The sequence below is a fragment of the Metopolophium dirhodum genome, chromosome 9, assembly GCF_019925205.1.
Source record: "Metopolophium dirhodum isolate CAU chromosome 9, ASM1992520v1, whole genome shotgun sequence".
Lineage (NCBI taxonomy): Eukaryota > Metazoa > Arthropoda > Insecta > Hemiptera > Aphididae > Metopolophium > Metopolophium dirhodum.
Genome location: NC_083568.1, coordinates 25,151,709 through 25,170,261, shown reverse-complemented (window position 1 = coordinate 25,170,261; position 18,553 = coordinate 25,151,709). Strand labels below are relative to the sequence as shown.

The following is an 18,553-nucleotide window of genomic DNA, read 5'->3' as shown; positions in this document are numbered from 1 at the left end:
ACGAACCGATTTTAAAAAAATAGGAATTTTCTATTCAGATCTGAAGTGCAAATGGAGTTGTCGAATAAAGGGTGGTGGTATTTTACACACCTCAAGATCATACCGCCCACCCCTAATCAAAGACAGAGCGTAGAGTGAAAAAAAATCTGCGAAACAGTTATTAATTAATATTCAAACTGCTTACGATTTTATTATTGTTCGTCAGCAATAATAACAGTAGACAACAATAGTATAGTCTATCGCCTATCACCAGCTACGCATAAAAGATATCTAATATTTAAAAACAATGTCTATAGTTTGCCGTATAGTCATGTTTCGTCGATATGACATATCATGTTGTACATATCAATCATCAGTGATGGTTATCATTAAACAATTATTATTACTTAGAACGACAAATGGACACGTCACGCGTTTTCGTTCTATATAAGTCCGACTTCTTTAAACGGTGCTGCACTACTGCAGCAGCAGCGGCCGAAGACTTGAGCACACAATCGGCTCAATCGACGGAAAAGACAGTGTCCCCGTCGCCCCATCTCCTCTCACCGATGCACCACTGCTGCTGCTGCAGTCGTCGTCCGAGCGTTTGTTTTATTGCGCCGCTGCTGATGACGGCTGCAGTACGATAATAATAATATCTTGGCAGTGGTGGGCGATCGCGCGCGCGCGCGCTTGCTCGAGGGAGGCAAAACAAACAAACACGTCCATTTGTCTGTTTACTCTTGTAGCGCGGCGGCGGTAGTAAAAACGGCGGTAAATGTATACGCACACCGACCGTAATATTATATATTATTATTATCGTACCTAAGTATTTACCTCGAGCGGCGTCCCACAATAATATAATATTATATACATACGAAATGCGTGTACGCAATACGACTGTATATATATATATATATATATATATAGGTGGGTAGGTATATTATATGTATATAATATGTACACGCAGAAGAATAATATAGGTACCTATATATACACGGGCGAGCGCGGGGCAACTGGTTCGCCCGTGATATCCACTGGGGGCGCCACCGATTACACGGAATATGCATTAACCGTGTCGGCTCGGATAACACGTGTAATTAAAAAAAAAAAAAAAGAACACAAACAGAGACGAAGGAAAGAAGAAGAAGAAGAAGAAGTAGAAATGGTATATTAAAACCACTTAATAGTGGCCCGAAAAGGTGACAGGAATTTTAAAAGCTTCTAATGGACTTGGTTGTTGTTTTTTTTTTTTCATTCTCGTTTTACCTCTCCCGTCGTCGTTTTTATCGCGTTTTGTCGCCGACTGAATTATATTATAACGTTTTGTTTGGCGCGACGCCGACCGATTTGTCACAATAATAATATATACATATTACTATATCATATATTGTATTATATTATTATACCGGAACGTAATAATAATATTATACAGTTAATTTCTCCGTCGACATCGAAATCAAACGAACGGCACAATATTATTATAATATATTATGTTAAAAATACATTTAAAACGGCTGTATCGATGATATATACTTAGGTATATCATACGAATTTTTGTTTGGTCTCCCGTCTCATCAAACCCTGCACGTTAGAAAAAATAATCAAAAACCAATATTGTATGCATAGAAAAATCGAGTTTTGTTTTCGCCGTCATCATTGTCCGAGTGCGCGCAACCGTCACGGCAGCGGCGATAGTTGTTATATTATTATATTATTATAAATTAATTTTATATAGGGACACGTCGGGTGCGATAATATAATTTAGTTTATTATTCTTATTACCATTATGTTATGATGTCGTGCGCTATACGCGTGTTGTGTAACATAATGCTCTATACATATATATGTATAACGGTTAGGAGGACTGTCGATCGAACGCGTTTATATATTATAATATCGGAAAAGGGGTCGTTGACAGCGCAAGCAGCAGTGCACGGGGGAGAATTCACATCATAATATCATTATTATTATTATTATTATTATTATTTTACGCTCGTGGACGTGGAAGCGATAAACTGGTCTTGTATTATTTATCAGTGCGAGTAATACGCGCGAACGTGTACTTTTAAGTCGCCCGTGTCTATATATAAATATATTATTATAATATAAAAGTAGGTATGCTTTTCGAAGCCGCCGTCTCGATTTTATAACGATATTATGTACGTTTTACGAGTCGTAATGGACCTATTTATTATTATTATATGTGTATAATGGAGTTGTTAATGAACGACAAATTATTGTTTTATATCGCATACGTACCTGTATAAATCTAGGTATGGTCGGCGTTTAACTACTTTTGATCTCACGGCACCGAAATATTTACCCAGTGAACATAAAATATAATATGTACCTACGTAACAATACCAAAATTTAAAAATGATAAAAAGTCAACGCCCTGCACATGCAGCATCATCGATCGGCGCGGACAATTTATTATTATTCGATTTATTGTTGGCGATTTTTTTTCTTGCACATGCGTATATATTGTGTATTACTGTGTAGGTATGAATATATTGTTGTAAAAACGACACGCGATTCGAAACATGACGTATCATACTGTTTCGGTCAAATCGTTACACTGAATAGTAATAATTAATATTAGCTGGTATATTATTCTACCCCAGTAAACTATGTATTACCTATAATATTGTTACATTAATTGTTTTTTTTGTATACAGGGTGACATTTATTAAAAATGATAAACATTTAGATTTTTGCTGCAAAAAAGATTTAACCATACGAAACACCAAAGTAATGTGTTTTTTAATTTACAAAACTATCTATAAGAATATATTTGTGCGCCCGCGGTAAAACATGAATGTTTCCCAAATGTGATCCACACGTTGGATATACGAACGACCGCGGTGCCATAACATAATAATATGTCTATGTGTTATGGAATAATCAACAAAACTTCTATTCTTACCTCCATTTGGTGCGTCTGTTCTGGAACCACGTTTTGACCTGCGCGTCGGTCATCTTGAGCGCTTTTGCCAGGGCCGCTCGGTCAACGGATGACAGATATCTGTGCTTGTTGAACTTCTCCTCGAGCTGTGAAATCTGACTGCGCGTGAACGACGTGCGTGGCTTTTTCCTCTTGGGTGGCGTCCGGTTCTGGTACGGATGTCCAATGCGTCGGGTGCCCAAAAGTCCGCCAGCACAACCTATATTATGCGACACACAAGTGATATAAGTTCATTATTAATTTTTTTACACGCCCGTCACCTCAACAACATTGTCCTATTTCAGTTTATTTTATTTTAATACAGTAGATGCTAAATAGGCTGAATAACGTACCAACTAAACAATGTAGTGTATGTTAAATATTTAACAATTTGTAAACAACAACATTTTGAAACAATATAGAGAATAAACGAAAAAAGACTGCAGAATAATATAGCGAATGAGATATGGGTCGTGGCTAAAAACTAAATTCAAAGTCAAATCAATATCAAACGTGTATATTATCATACATATTATTATAATAATAATAGTTTATATATTTACATGTTCGCAATGCAATTTTGTTTAATAACACTCTAATATCACTCTAATATAATTATATTTCACATTTTAAAATGCATAAATTTATGAATATGTTTAATTTATACATATTTAATAACTTTCATGGAAAAAACTAATTAGGTACTTACTAATAAGTAATAACTAATTACTCGCAGTAAATTTACTATTTGAAATTTTTAAAACATAGTGAAGGTAGTTACCCTATAAAAATATATATGTATACAACATATAAATATGGAACCAGTCAGCCAGTGATCTGATACTGATAATTTAAAAAAAAAAATTATTAGTGAGAGTTATAATATTACGGTGTATGTATATCTACTATCTAGATCGATATACAACCAGCATTCCAGTAACATTCCAGTAACATAATTCTATCGACATAAGCTGAATAATAATAATTACAGAATAATATAATATTACCTAATAAATCTCTGAGTTATAACGCAATCATTACAACAATAGACCAGAGTGGAATACAAACTATTGTTTAAATAATTAAATTATACGGACAAATGCGTATTGTAACATCATCATGCTGCAGGTCAGCTGCGTCATTATATTTCACATAATATAATATCACTATATTTTTATGCCGTGTGAATGGGTGCAGGTACAAAAACCGATCACTTCGCTTTCCGAAATAAAATGTTTAAAAATAAGTATATAATCCTATTGCAGTGCGCCAGAGCCTCTCAAACCATATATACCTAATGACAGCATACTGAAGATATACGATACCATCGCAAAGGAATGAAATTATGTTCGGAAAGCATTATCGATTTATATTTCTTGTTACAATATGTTTGTATTTTAGGAGAAAAAGAACGGTAAATATATTATTATAATTTGGTGTAGGTATCATGGTATATGGTATAGGTATACAGGTACCGATAATGGCGTAATAACCTATATAGTATACTATTAACATTGATCCGTCTGCATATCCAACAGTATTTGTGTCATACCTACACATGTTATTACGACAACGTTGTCAAAACCGTGTTAAGACAGTATATTATTACAATTCACAATATTATAAAATATATATTGGGTATTTGGGTCTGTAGGGGATGTACGCGATCATATTATTATGATTATCGCAGTTCGTTTTCCTAGTATCGCCGGCGCGCGCCCTTCTGCTGCAGCCCCACCATACATCCGCCGTCATCGTAGAAACTTTGTAAGCTCGTGTGACATTTAATCTCGTAAAATGCTTATTTCTTTCTTCGAGAATTTCGATTTTTTTTTTTTCATTCATTATATTTAAGTTGTGTTCAAAACTTGATAAATTACTCAACTTTACCGTGCTTGTATACACCGCGATGGGGGAAAAACTAAAACGATGGTTGCAATCCCGTGGAGATTTCCGGGTATATTATATCGGGTTTATAAAATGTCCCGGCAAACAAAAAAATAGGGTATAGGTGGGTACATATTATAAACGCATAATATATCGGTAATTATATAAAAAAAGAAAAAGTCTTACACGTACGTCATTATTATTATTAAGTATAGAGAATATATAATATATCTATATACCATAAGTACCTATTACTGCATGTTATGGGTAGGTACTAGAGTATACAAATATTATGGTCATTATTCATTAGTATGCTAAGCACTTGACATAATACAATTATATTATTAATTAATTATCCAATGTATGTTATCAGCTATATTATGTAATTTTAACGGTTAAAATTCTTTTATTTCTATGAATGTATAGTGGTAATAATAATCGTACCTATACCATCGTATTTAGGTATACCAATACTTGACAAATACTAGTATTTTTATGTTATACAATATTATAAAATAATATCTTTTAATTTTGATATAGAACACTCGATTAAACATGTGTTTATTGATGATCAAAATTAAATTTATTTTTATTCGATAAATTATACCAGTTTGCATGATTTCTTAATAATTTTAAATGTACCTTCTACCATAAGTATTAAGTACACGTCATTATAATGTATTTTATGTTTTCAAAATGTGTTAATGGACCATAACAATAATAACGAAAACCCAAATAATGATCCTAAGTCGAACAATGTCTCTAGTGGTGCTTATATACTTTATATTTTCTTAGGCATAGATAGGCGCTAGGATAGTATCCGCATACCACATAGGTACAATGCAATTAAAAAAAAAAATGTTTGTTAACGTAGAAATGCTCAAATATAAATAATAATATACAACTGTCCAAGGTTATTTTCTTAATTAATTAATATTACATATTATTATTATATACGTGAAAGATAATGATATATTATATAGAGTATAAAACGAATTAGGTAAGTAATATTTTATGTATTATATTATTATAATAAGTGTACCTACCTATGTATATGAATAATATAGATACCTATAAGTTTTTGTTATTTGTTATCGAAAAACAGGTTTTTTTTTATAGCATCATTATGTATATAATATAGTTTCAATGACATTAGAAACCAATTATTGTACCAATCGAATTTGAACGATTATTACTTATTAGCCATTAAATATACATATAATATATTATGTTCATTATGTTTTGGGCGAGAAGTTATTTTTATATCATCGATTACCGATGAAATGTTTACGACAAAAACGTTTAGGCACAAAATATATAATTGTTAATAGTCACGATAAAATGTGTCTCGACGGAATAGGAACCAATATAATATAATATTAAATGTGAAACAAAAAAGTTCGATGGTCCAACGAATATATAGCTAGCAAATATAAAAATATAATATAATATGTACTTATATACAAATTCTCACGAGTCACGATTTTATATAATGCATACTATTACAGTCGGAACTGCAAACTCGGATATATCTGATACACTGTGATTAAACTACTGCCAGCTGGGAACCAGTTTGAACATTAAACGCAGCCATTATTTTTTTTTTACTGGACGTACCTAGCTAATATTATAAAATATGACATATAAACTATACATAATATAGACACATAGTGTATGTACACGCAGTATACACCCATAATATTATATAGAAAACAACAATGACCATATGTATTTTTAATACAAAAATAACACATAATAATATATCATAATAAATATTAATAAATTACACTGTTTTTAATGTATGTCGTATGCGATATACCTACATAATAGGATAAACATAAAATTATAGTTATCGTAAGGTAATAACCAATACGTATATGTATAGTACTCACGTAGTATAGTACGTAGAATTATAGGGTTTTAATTAGAAAGTACATAAATCTGATAATGGGTTAAACTTAGAACGGTACAATGAACTAGGGGAACTTTAAAGCTATGGCGTATCCCACGCCGTTGTCTTTACATTTAACAAAACCAAATATTTTATGCTCCTATAAAGACTATTCCTCTCAAATGCTATGAAATTGTTACTTCTCAATTAATGACACTATGAGCATATTTAAGTTTACTTAACGCGGGGTCTATTTAGTTTCATACATATAAGCTATATATAATATTATAAATTATAATAGAAATAGATATCTACTATAAAAAACAATGGTTTATCAATAATGTCATAATATTTTAATAAGTAACAACATTATAAATTAAATCGTTTGATACACACATTTTGAAATGTATTACGACGTGACATTTAAAAACTCCAGAAACCCCATTATGTATTAGGTGTCTTTCTATCAAAAAAACTTGTTCCAAAAATTGAATATTTTAAAACATCGTATACGATATTACACATATTATACTAACCTATACGCGGTGGTATACCTAAATGAACTTCTATATTACACAAAAAAACCAAGTCACCAGCAGTCTGTTAACATCCTATACTCAGACCTCGGTTGCAAAATCAACACACGTACCTATCAATATACCTATATATATTATATAAAAGTTAGATTTAGCGTGGCATTTATACTATTATGTAATCTGAATCCAACCCCACAGCTCGAAGTTATAATAATATATTATATCGTCGCACTGTAGTGCCTACATACTATATAATATATTATGAAGTTCTTAAATATTATATGTATAAGGTATACATAATATACTTGACGCGTATTTACAGATAGGTACCTATATACATGGTGACTTTGTGCCACCTCTGCGTTGACGGTGCTGTATATATGCTAGTGCATTGGTGGCAGGAAAGAGATACACAATATATATAGGGACATGTTATCATATACACACACACATACTATCTAATATATCAATTCCAGCCGCAGGAGCCCTTATGACCATAAAAATGTGTGTACCTCATATAGTCATGTACATAAACCTCACGAATAAGAGTAAAACTTATATAAAGAGTTTATTTTTCGCATATTATATTATGGCATATTGGCGTATACCTACCTATATAGAATACATGTACAATGTACATAAGCAGAAGTGTACATACATGGGATTCCACCCCCCCTCCCAACCGTCACTGCGAAAATAGTGTCGAATAAAATATGTGTGCGTATAATAATCGTAACAACAATAATATATGCACGACGTACCTATATAATGTATAAAATACATATTATATAATCGCGGTGGTATATTTAGACTATAATATTGTATATAGGTATATATAGTCCGGTATATAAAATACAAATATATTTACACGGGTATACGGGTGCAGTATATAATAATATAGACTACTACTCTGACTATATACTGCCACTGCGTGTGTATAATATTATGTAGGTATATATATGTACTACACGTGGGTATTATACGACGTTTGCGCGATATTGGGAGAATCGGTTGCGGTTTTTACGAGCGCCCGTCGCATTTAAATAACTCGCCGTTTGGCCCCTCCTCGCGCAAAAAATCGTAAACCATAGTTTTTACGCGCACGCGGCGCTGCATTATATACGCAGGCGACCGCCTTTGCATGTAATATATATATATATATATAGGTACATAATATATTATACGCGATCCCATTTATACTTAGCTATACATATATATATGTGTGTGTGCACTTAAATATGAATAGTATAAAAAGTATATATGTTATATATGTTATGTAATAGTGTATGTTTGTATGCGTATATATATAAATATAGAAACACGCACACAGTGTAGGGTAGGTATACTGCCCTATACCCTGAGCCGAGCACTGCAGATATATTATATCCTGCAGCATATTCGACCAAATCAAGCTCGAAATCGTCATCGGGGCACTATTAGTATATGACATTTGAGCGCAAAATATTTTGACCAGTGGCAATATTACATATACACGGGGTTGCGTTTTTCTTTATTCGCACGATTTATACATTATATATTTATTTAGTAATACTATAAACGCACCGCACTTGTAGCAGACGTGTGCCTGCAGACAGCCGAGATGCCGAGCTGTTAAATGTTTATATAAATATCTGTAGGTACATATATCATATATGAAATGTAACGACAGATATATATGTATTATTATCAAAAACAGATGATTTATATTATCCATCCCTACATAATATATACATATATACGAGTATAATAGGATTAGAAACGCATATAGAGCGATTCAATTAGCGCATTGTATTTTCTTTTTTTTTTCGAGCTCATTTTTATACATTGTTTTTACAGTAGGTACTTATATAGGTATCTTACACTATATGCGTATATACATTATACATGGATATACCCTATATACCCTCAATGAAGGTCCCCCATACGGTTATTGACAATATTGTCGTTAATTTTTCCCGAACTATACGTTGCAGTACATATAGCCATATATAAGTAGGTAATAGTATCAATATTAAACAAATATCGTTTTCAGGTATATATACCTGCACTTCACAGCAAATGTAATTAAATGCTTATAAAGAAAAACATTTATAAGTATAATTTATATATACAATAGACATCTAATATAATATACATTCTGCGTTTAAGCACATAATATATGTAATATGCACATTAATAAATGTTGATAAAAAATAATTGCTTCGGATGAAAAAAAAATATAAAATCCAGACCAGAAAAAATTACAGCCATAAAACAATTGCGAAAATAAGATATCTATACCTACACGCATATTTGGGTTGACTAAATTGACGCGCGCTTGTTGTTTTATTGAAAAAAAAAACACACAAACACAAACATATTTTATCGATGAGACGACGAAGTTAGACGACTGTCGCAAGCCGGTTAGAGGACTTGGAAGAGTCGCCGTGGCCGTGTGCATGATGGATATAACGGTATGGGCCGTAGGTACCTGCCTATCTATATAATACCTCGCATACAGTGAAGTCGTTGTGTGCTTGTAAAGAACAAAAAAAAAATCGGTCACGTGCACGATCGCACGAACGGTGGGATGGGGGAGGCGGGGCAACGCGACCGTAGGACCACGAACGGCTTTGACGTACCGCGCGAGTGCCCGAGGGGCGGACTCCGCCGACCCCGCCTAGGACGACGGCCGCGACCCACGACACACATAATAATTATTATTACCATGACGTACACACATTATACGTATTATAGTAATAATAATTGTATTATTATGCCGGCGGACATGGCTCCTCGACCGAGGGGTAGGTTGTTGTTGGTGATGATGATGTGGTTGGAGTGGTTGCGACGCGCGAGGGGAGGAGATTGCTATACCATAGTCGTCTTCGCACGGACTTTTATTGGTATATGATACGTAAACACATAGGTATGATGAGTAGAATATTTTATAGTATAGGTATATATTAAGATAGAATATGTATTATAATAATATCATACGAATATTATTATGTAAGTAGCACAAATAATATTATGTAAATCTGGATACAACTATAGCGTTAAATCTGAAACGATAGAGAAACTTATACACTGCGAGCTTCCTCAACTGCATATTATGTAAACATTGGAATTAGTTTAAACACATTTCAAGAGTAAATCATCTTATTTATTTATACATCAACGAATTTCAAAAATAATATATACCTAGATCATGTTTTAGATAAGTTTGCCTACTAAATATCTGTATTATTCGGATATTTTTGTTGGAGTAGGTGGATTATATAATATATAATATAAGCAAGATGTGTTTTTATTCATTGTTTTTTTTTTGTGTCACGCCGGTCAAAAATAATTAATCACAGTTTTTCATTCGACACGCTTCAGATACAAAAAAAGCTCGTCATTCATGTTCCACCTCAGATTTTTTTTTGTGAAAGGCGATGGTTTCCACTCCATAACAATAAAAACTGACTAACTATACCTACAAAATGTGCTTATTATAATTTATAGTATATATTTATATGGGAAATTAACTCGACAGTGACACGAACGACGAGTATCGATACCACAATATACTTACCAATAGGCAATAGTTTTATGTTACATAAAATAAAAGGGTTTTCACACGACCTGGTCTACCTACTGGTCTAACCTAACCTAATATAGACCTCTATAGGAAAAATAGCGCAGAGAGATAAGTAAAGAGAGAGAGAGAGTGAGAACCTGCAGTAAGTCTCTTTCGTGTCTCAATAAATGCACGAAAAGTACTAATTTCGCGAACTTTGGACGTTACAAGACGCGTGGCATCTCCGTGCAGCGTCACGCGCGCAACAATAATTTCCGAACAACCAATTCGTAGAGACAATAATATTATGTCCTCCTCAATGGACAACCACTGCTGCAACGACCTTCGTGTCTACTATTTCGTATCTATTTATGTTTTGATTGTATACATCTCGTCCGACTCGTGTTCTTTTGATCTTTATGTCGCGGCTTGGTTTTATACGCGAGTATAAAATGATTTTTATAATAACACCGTGCGCATGATGGATCATATTAGATTGTGTAAGTACGTGTCCCCTCCCCCTCTAGTCATGAACTGAAATCCATGAAAAAAAACAATGGCGCTGAACTCCCCCTCCCCCCCCGTTCATCACCACTCGACACTCGCACTCCAACACCAATAAACACGCGCGCGCCTCGTACATATAATATTATTATTATAATAACGACATTAATATTGTTCAACTGACAACTATATTATTATAATATAAATAGGTGCTATATTGTAATACGTATTATATACTTATAGACTGAATTATACCTATGCGGAATAATACGGTGACCGCGCAAGTATATTATATAGTGATGACGAGAGAGACTTGGCGAAGGTAATAGAAGAACATAGAAATATACGATACACTATAGTATACTGCAGTATGCGGATATATAAAATGTATAGATGACTGAAGTTAATATGATTTTCCACGTATACAACATAGTAATATACACCATCGTCACATCAATCTTCCTGTATATTCGTCCACGGGACTATTAGAATACTGTTGTAGCTGGATGAGGTCGAGCGGGTCGAGGTTTTTATTATATTATTATATTATTATATATTGTGTTGGGATGAGATAGAGCAGGGTCGTCTCAATCACGATCCGCATTGTTTCCAACTCCGCGTCACGACAATATTATTCATAATCGCCACCACTTGGTTTAATAGACTATTTGTAGCATATATTATAATAATAAATTGATGATAATGTTATATATTTTTATAATATGACGTTATGCATTATTTTTCATTCAATAACATGCGTTAGATATATACTAGGTAAATACGATGTAAATGTCTAAACTTAAAAACAAAGTAGAGAAACTATAATTTTCACACGTTATATATAACCTATACATAGGTGCGGTTTAGGAAGAGTCAGAGTGCGATGGTTAATGGGCAATGGTTATACTATGCTTACATTATATACATAGCGTTACGACGACTAAACTTACGGTGAATGCACAATGCACAATATATTCCACAACAGGCATTTCAAATTTATTTCATCAAAATCGTCGAAAAATTGCTGGAAACAACATGATATTGTAAAATATAGTATAATATAGTCCAAACCAAACCTTTCTTCGTCACTGCAGCACACTGCACAATAATTCCATTACCGTGGTTATGTGATGTCGTGTTCATATCATAAGTTCTGCGGGGCGTTCTTACAAACTATAATAATATATCCCACGGATTTATTCGCTGTTTTTATAATTATTATAAAATATGTATACGTCCATGCAGCTTATCGATGTGTTTAGATACATATTATATAGATACATATAATATGGGTTGATATTTCATTTGACAGTTTATGAAACACTCCCGCGAGCTGAATATTGAATACATTACGAGTTACCTATACGGTTTTACGTACCTACATGGTGACTATCGTATAAATAATATTGTAATCGATCGTGTCGTACTCACCGTGTTGATGAAGTACCTAATACTTGAAATGTTGATAGGTACAATGAAAATCCTTGACTGGTAGTATATAATAATATTTAGATATTACTAGATCAAACATTGAACTCTATCCTTATTTTATTTAGGTAATACTTATTATAATAGGTTTATAGTGTTTATACTGCACACAATATTGTATAATATTATGCTCAGCGTATATATTTCAGACAAAACTCGAATAGTTTTTAATGAATTTCAAACGTGATGAAATTAAAAACCAAGTTAGTCATAATAGCAAATACAATTTGTAATGATCGCTCGAAAAAATAAAAACAAATTTAGCCTTGACGTGTCGTAACCTCAAACACCCACATATTGCATGTGGTACCTATATAGGTACAACATAAATTATAATTTAAAACCCATCAGAAAAATGAAATATAGAGTACAGACGAACGATTATTGATCGATCTGAAGAAACACATTTCGAAATGAAATAATATTTTCTTTGTACCTACTGGTTTTCTACAGAAGAGATATTATAATCAGAATTTCCACGAATATTTACAAATTTGTAACAAGTCAATGAAAAAATATATTATTTATGAGTAGGTACGCGGGGATACATACATTTAAAAAAACAACGTCCTGGTAAGAAGTTACTGATATTAGTAATTGGTGTGATTTGTCACTTGTAATAATATATGTTATCAGTATAACTATCGTATATTATATTATATGTATATAATATATATACAATATACTACATATACATTATACATTATAATATTACCTTTAATATAACTAATAAAGTATACATGTAATTATTGTTAATCTCGATATCCATACAAAGTATTCCGTATGATTCGTAACGAAACGATACATTTTATATACGATAAGTACAAAATATATGATATAGGTAATTACTAATTATGAAAACTCTTCTGAAAAACTATAAGCTCTCATTTCTCAGAAAATTAATACACTGCGGCCGTTATATGTAGGTTTATTTTATAAATGTATTAATATTAGGTAAATGTAGGTATCGTCGTACGCCTGTATTTAATATAAATAATATTACCATCGATTATTAGTGTTCTATCATCAGTTATTAAAATAAGCTATTGCTATATAAAAATAATACAACTTTAATTGAATAACTATAAATGGTTTTTGGCAACGTGCAGTGGCACATATACATATGCCTACACGCGTTGTTTAAGCTGATATAATAATTTGCGATAACACACTAATCAGCTATAATATTATAATATACGTGATAAGCCTATAATATCAATTACTAACATAATTATAATAGATATACATAAAATACGTATTTGATGAGTAAATAATGATAATGTACGACTTCTGCGTCCTGCGTGCGTACTCGTATATAATATTATTAGGTATGTTATTAGTTATTACTAATTATCATATAAACCACAAGCACGTTCACTTTTGTCGGTCGCGCGTAATTTAGCATAAAGAAATGACGTTCAAGAGTTCACCTACCTGCAGGCGCGTGCGTAAATAATGTTACCCATACAATAATAATAATAATAATAATAATAATAATTGTAATATTGACCAATATATGTATAACATACGTGTCCAGTCGAACTCGTATTATCGAAATAATGAAATTCATCTACTGCTCTCGTCGAACGATCGAAGAGAGGAAAAATGTGCGTTTTGTAACTGCATGCCTAATGGTATAATATCGTTTTCGACGCGACGCCGTCCGCAACCATATTACAAAACGAAACGATAAACAGGGTCGGGCGTCAGAGGCGTTTGTGCACAGTATTACAATATTTATATATAGCGATGGCACGAGGGGCGGGAAAGTCATGTAGGGGTGATTTAGGGTGTAGAGGGAGGAGAGGGGCGAGAAACTATACGACGACGGAGGACGAGCTGCTGCAGCGGGAGCAAGACGGGCGGACGTTATAATAATGGAAATCCGAGGCCGTATATTATGCGCCCGCCATGGTGAAACCCATTAAAATTACCAACTAATTATTATTATTATTATATAATATTTTAACACGCAGCTATATTGGTGGGGGGGGGGGGGGGGTGGACAAGGTGAGGGTGAAGTTTTCGGTTAATTTATCCGACGCGGCCAACGAAAAGCCTCTCCGCCGCCGCGCTGACTCCACCGACGTGTATATATATACCACCCACGCCTCGTCATCTCCGTCCTATTTATTTGCTCAAAGTCGTATACAACAATATGCGTATCTTATATACAATATCGGTCATAGATGTTGCGGAAACGACTGCGACGACGATGGCGCGACGGCGACGAGAGCTTAATCGAATTATATATAATATATAATATACAACGCGCGCGCGCTCTCTCTCTCTCTCTCTCTCTCTCCATTTTCGTCTCTAGCACTCGCGTTTTAAATAATGATATATAAACGCGGTGCGACGTGCAACGTCCCGCAAAACCGATGATCTTCCGGCAGAGGTGAGTGGTAAGGTGCGGCGGCGTGACACGTGAGGGGCGGGGAGGGGGGAGGATGGCGGCGGCCGTCAAATCGTTTTGGAAATTCGTCCGGTAACGAATTAACTTCCGGCCGGCGGGGCAACAAAACCCGTCGGGGAGGCCCGCCGGAGCGGCGGCGGCGGTGCGGGCGTTAAGAATTACGCGCTCGTCGTATACAATATATTATATAAATAGGACTTTTTCCGGTACTGAGGCTGCGCGCCGGGTGATTAATTATTCCGGAGCTAAACGGATTAAACACATCCGGCTGTTGCAGCACCGAGTTACCCGCTGCTCGCTGTCTTTTCTCCTCTCTTTCACTCTTTATCTGACCCACACACACGCACCCACACAACTCTGAAAGCAGTTCCTCGCCGCCGAGTCCCTTAATAAAACATCGCGAAAAACGTTGTTAATTGGCTTTGAAAAATTAAATGTTCGCCTTCGTCCGCTGGAATCAAGTTATTCGACGGATTCGCCACCGCCGCCACACTTAATTTATATACGCGTATACTATATATATATATATATATATATATAACTGTTACGTCAGCCTGACACTTCGAATCAAAACCCTTGGCTATCCATCCACGCACTATAAATACATTATAAATTATAATATAATATATAGATGGTATATATATATTTCGATAACCGATTCGTTTCACAAGTCCTATAATGCCGCCTCGTTAATTAATTTTTTTATTGCAAATTTGGTGAAGATATAGCAAATACCTGCAGGCTGATTTGAGGCGACGGAAAAATTGCATGGCGTTAACGAAATAGAACACTATCTATCGTAAAAATGAGTGACTTTCATATCGTTTGAAATAATTTAATCTAGAATAGTTTAACACAATTAATATAATATTATCGCATATATTTTAAAAATAATTATAGCATACGTCGTGCTATTTCATACTTTTGGAATGTGACAGTTTGATATAATGCCCAATTATTTTTAAATAATTTCTGTAATATTAGAGTTATAAGTAGATAGCAGGCAGGTACATTTTAAAAACTTTATAAAGAACTAAAGAAGTTCTTACAAAACTACTCACAAGTTATATGATATAGTGTATTATTCATTACTATAAGTGATTTATTAATTTAAAAAAAACAATTTTAAAGTACCTAAATGTAAAATGTTTAAATGTATTAATAGTACTGAATAATATATACTAAGTATAGTAATAAAATCAATTATTCGCCAATGACATTTAATAGTACGTTTTGTAGCTGTATAAAATTAATTGGAATACATTATAACTATCTCTCTATATAGGTGAATTAAAATATAGAAAATTAAGACTAAGTTATCTTTAATCTTTAGATATATATTTTATATTGTGAACTCGATTTAATTTCTATATTTTTAAACTATTAACATAGTATCGTTCAATGCATACCTATAATATACGCACTATAGACTGACGTGTACATAAATGCATAATCTCGTTGGTACATATAAAAAATTCAAACACACACACACACACACAATATATATATAGGATATACCTGCAGCAGAGTGCGGCTTGTCGATGCATATAAATATATTATTATATATATTCTGAGACATCAAACTATATATTTTGTATCGTTTTACACTTTTTATTCGTTTTCAATCTCAAAAAATCCATACCAAAACGCGCACGCGTCCGTCTTGATTTACCTGATCACATTTACATTTTAAACGAGGAAACAGATTTACAAGCGTATTACACGTTGAACGAACGAATGAAGACATAACTATAGTAAGTACTATACACAATACATTTAAAGGTACGCACGCACACACACATACGCTCATACAATAATGTCTAAAGTAATTATTACAATTGTGTTTGCGTTTAACGTATTTCGTTGTAATTGTAGTTCATGTGTGATTAAAATATACATTAATCACTATGCGTATATTATATACATATAATACTATAATATCTATATACAATTTTAGTAATACCTACATAATAATATGTAATAATAATAGTGTAATATATTATAATAACTAATATATTCAAGGTACATATTATATAATATTTTAAAACAACAAAGATTAAAATAATTGTTGGAACATACAGAAACAGTTATACCGGGACGACTTGGGTTCGAAGAAAAAATATGTCCTTTCTAATTCTATTGATTCCTCTTCTTAACGCAAATTAGCTTCAGAGTCCCTTCACATCCAAACAGAAACACTACTCTTTTTATATTCCTCTATCTTCCTCTGACTATCTGACCAATATTATTATAACTTTATCTGTCAATTGAGATTCGCCTTACTTTTGTTTTTGCTATGTTACCGTTTAATATTGTATACATTGTTGTAAATAAATGTTATAATTAATATAAAAAACTGTCCATATTATAATAAATAAATAATAATTATTAATTGTTGATGAATTTCGGAAAGATGAAAACCTAACCTGCATATTTCATGCAAAATTTAAAATGCCGTTGTAAAAATAAGAGATTAAACGTTTATTTTTTATATTTTCTTGAAAATATACCAAATTAATAAAATATTATGTGCTTAATAGGATGAGTGATGTCTACAGCGTAAACGGTCCTTTTTGAAATTAATTATTCATTTATTCGATAACGGCCGCACGTATATAATGTACGTCGATCAATTAGAGTAGAACATATAGGTTCGCCGGATATTAAAATGCTTATAATATTATGAAATAGGTATACCTTATCCACATAAATATTTATAAAGGTTTTTTTTGTGGCTCTGTTTGTTTAACTTCACAGTTATCACGTGGACGTTATCGTCGTTTATACATTATTTCATACAAGCATGATATATATACAATAAGCATACATATATTATACAGTGGGAATGTTAACACATCTCGTATAATCACGCAACAAACTGATGTCGGTATTTTAGGGAGTTTGGGACCACTTGTAAATCACTTTGTAAATTAACAATCGAGCATTAGAGATATGACGTAATATTAATAAAAAAAAAAAAAACTATTTGTTCAACATTTTATGTATTATTATATTTTATTATATACGTCCATGTCCATCATAAAATCATGGAAAATATTATTGTCATTGAAAAATAAAAAAAAATAAAAAAAAATAACGTTATAATAAATTATACTCAGACTATGCAGTCAAAACTATTATTTTTTTTTTTTGACGACAAAATTAATCACTAATTGACCTCGACAGATAATAAGATAGTAAGTGGTTCATGCTTAAAAAAAATACCTCCATTCGGCATATACTTGTACACAGTACGAGCGTATATTATGCCGCACATAGGTAATTTCTTTACGTCACGATCTATAACTTATATAATGTATATGTATCTGCGTAGATATATTATTATAATTGGTCGTATACG

General features: G+C 32.8%; 1 protein-coding gene across 1 annotated transcript in view; it reads right to left on the bottom strand.

Annotated features, from left to right (window-relative positions):
- Positions 1–18,553, bottom strand: part of LOC132952396 (T-cell leukemia homeobox protein 3-like) — a 45,863-nt gene that overhangs the window by 9,346 nt on the left and 17,964 nt on the right. The window contains 1 exon segment of the mRNA XM_061024689.1: positions 2,909–3,146. Coding sequence (XP_060880672.1) covers positions 2,909–3,146 — 238 coding nt within the window.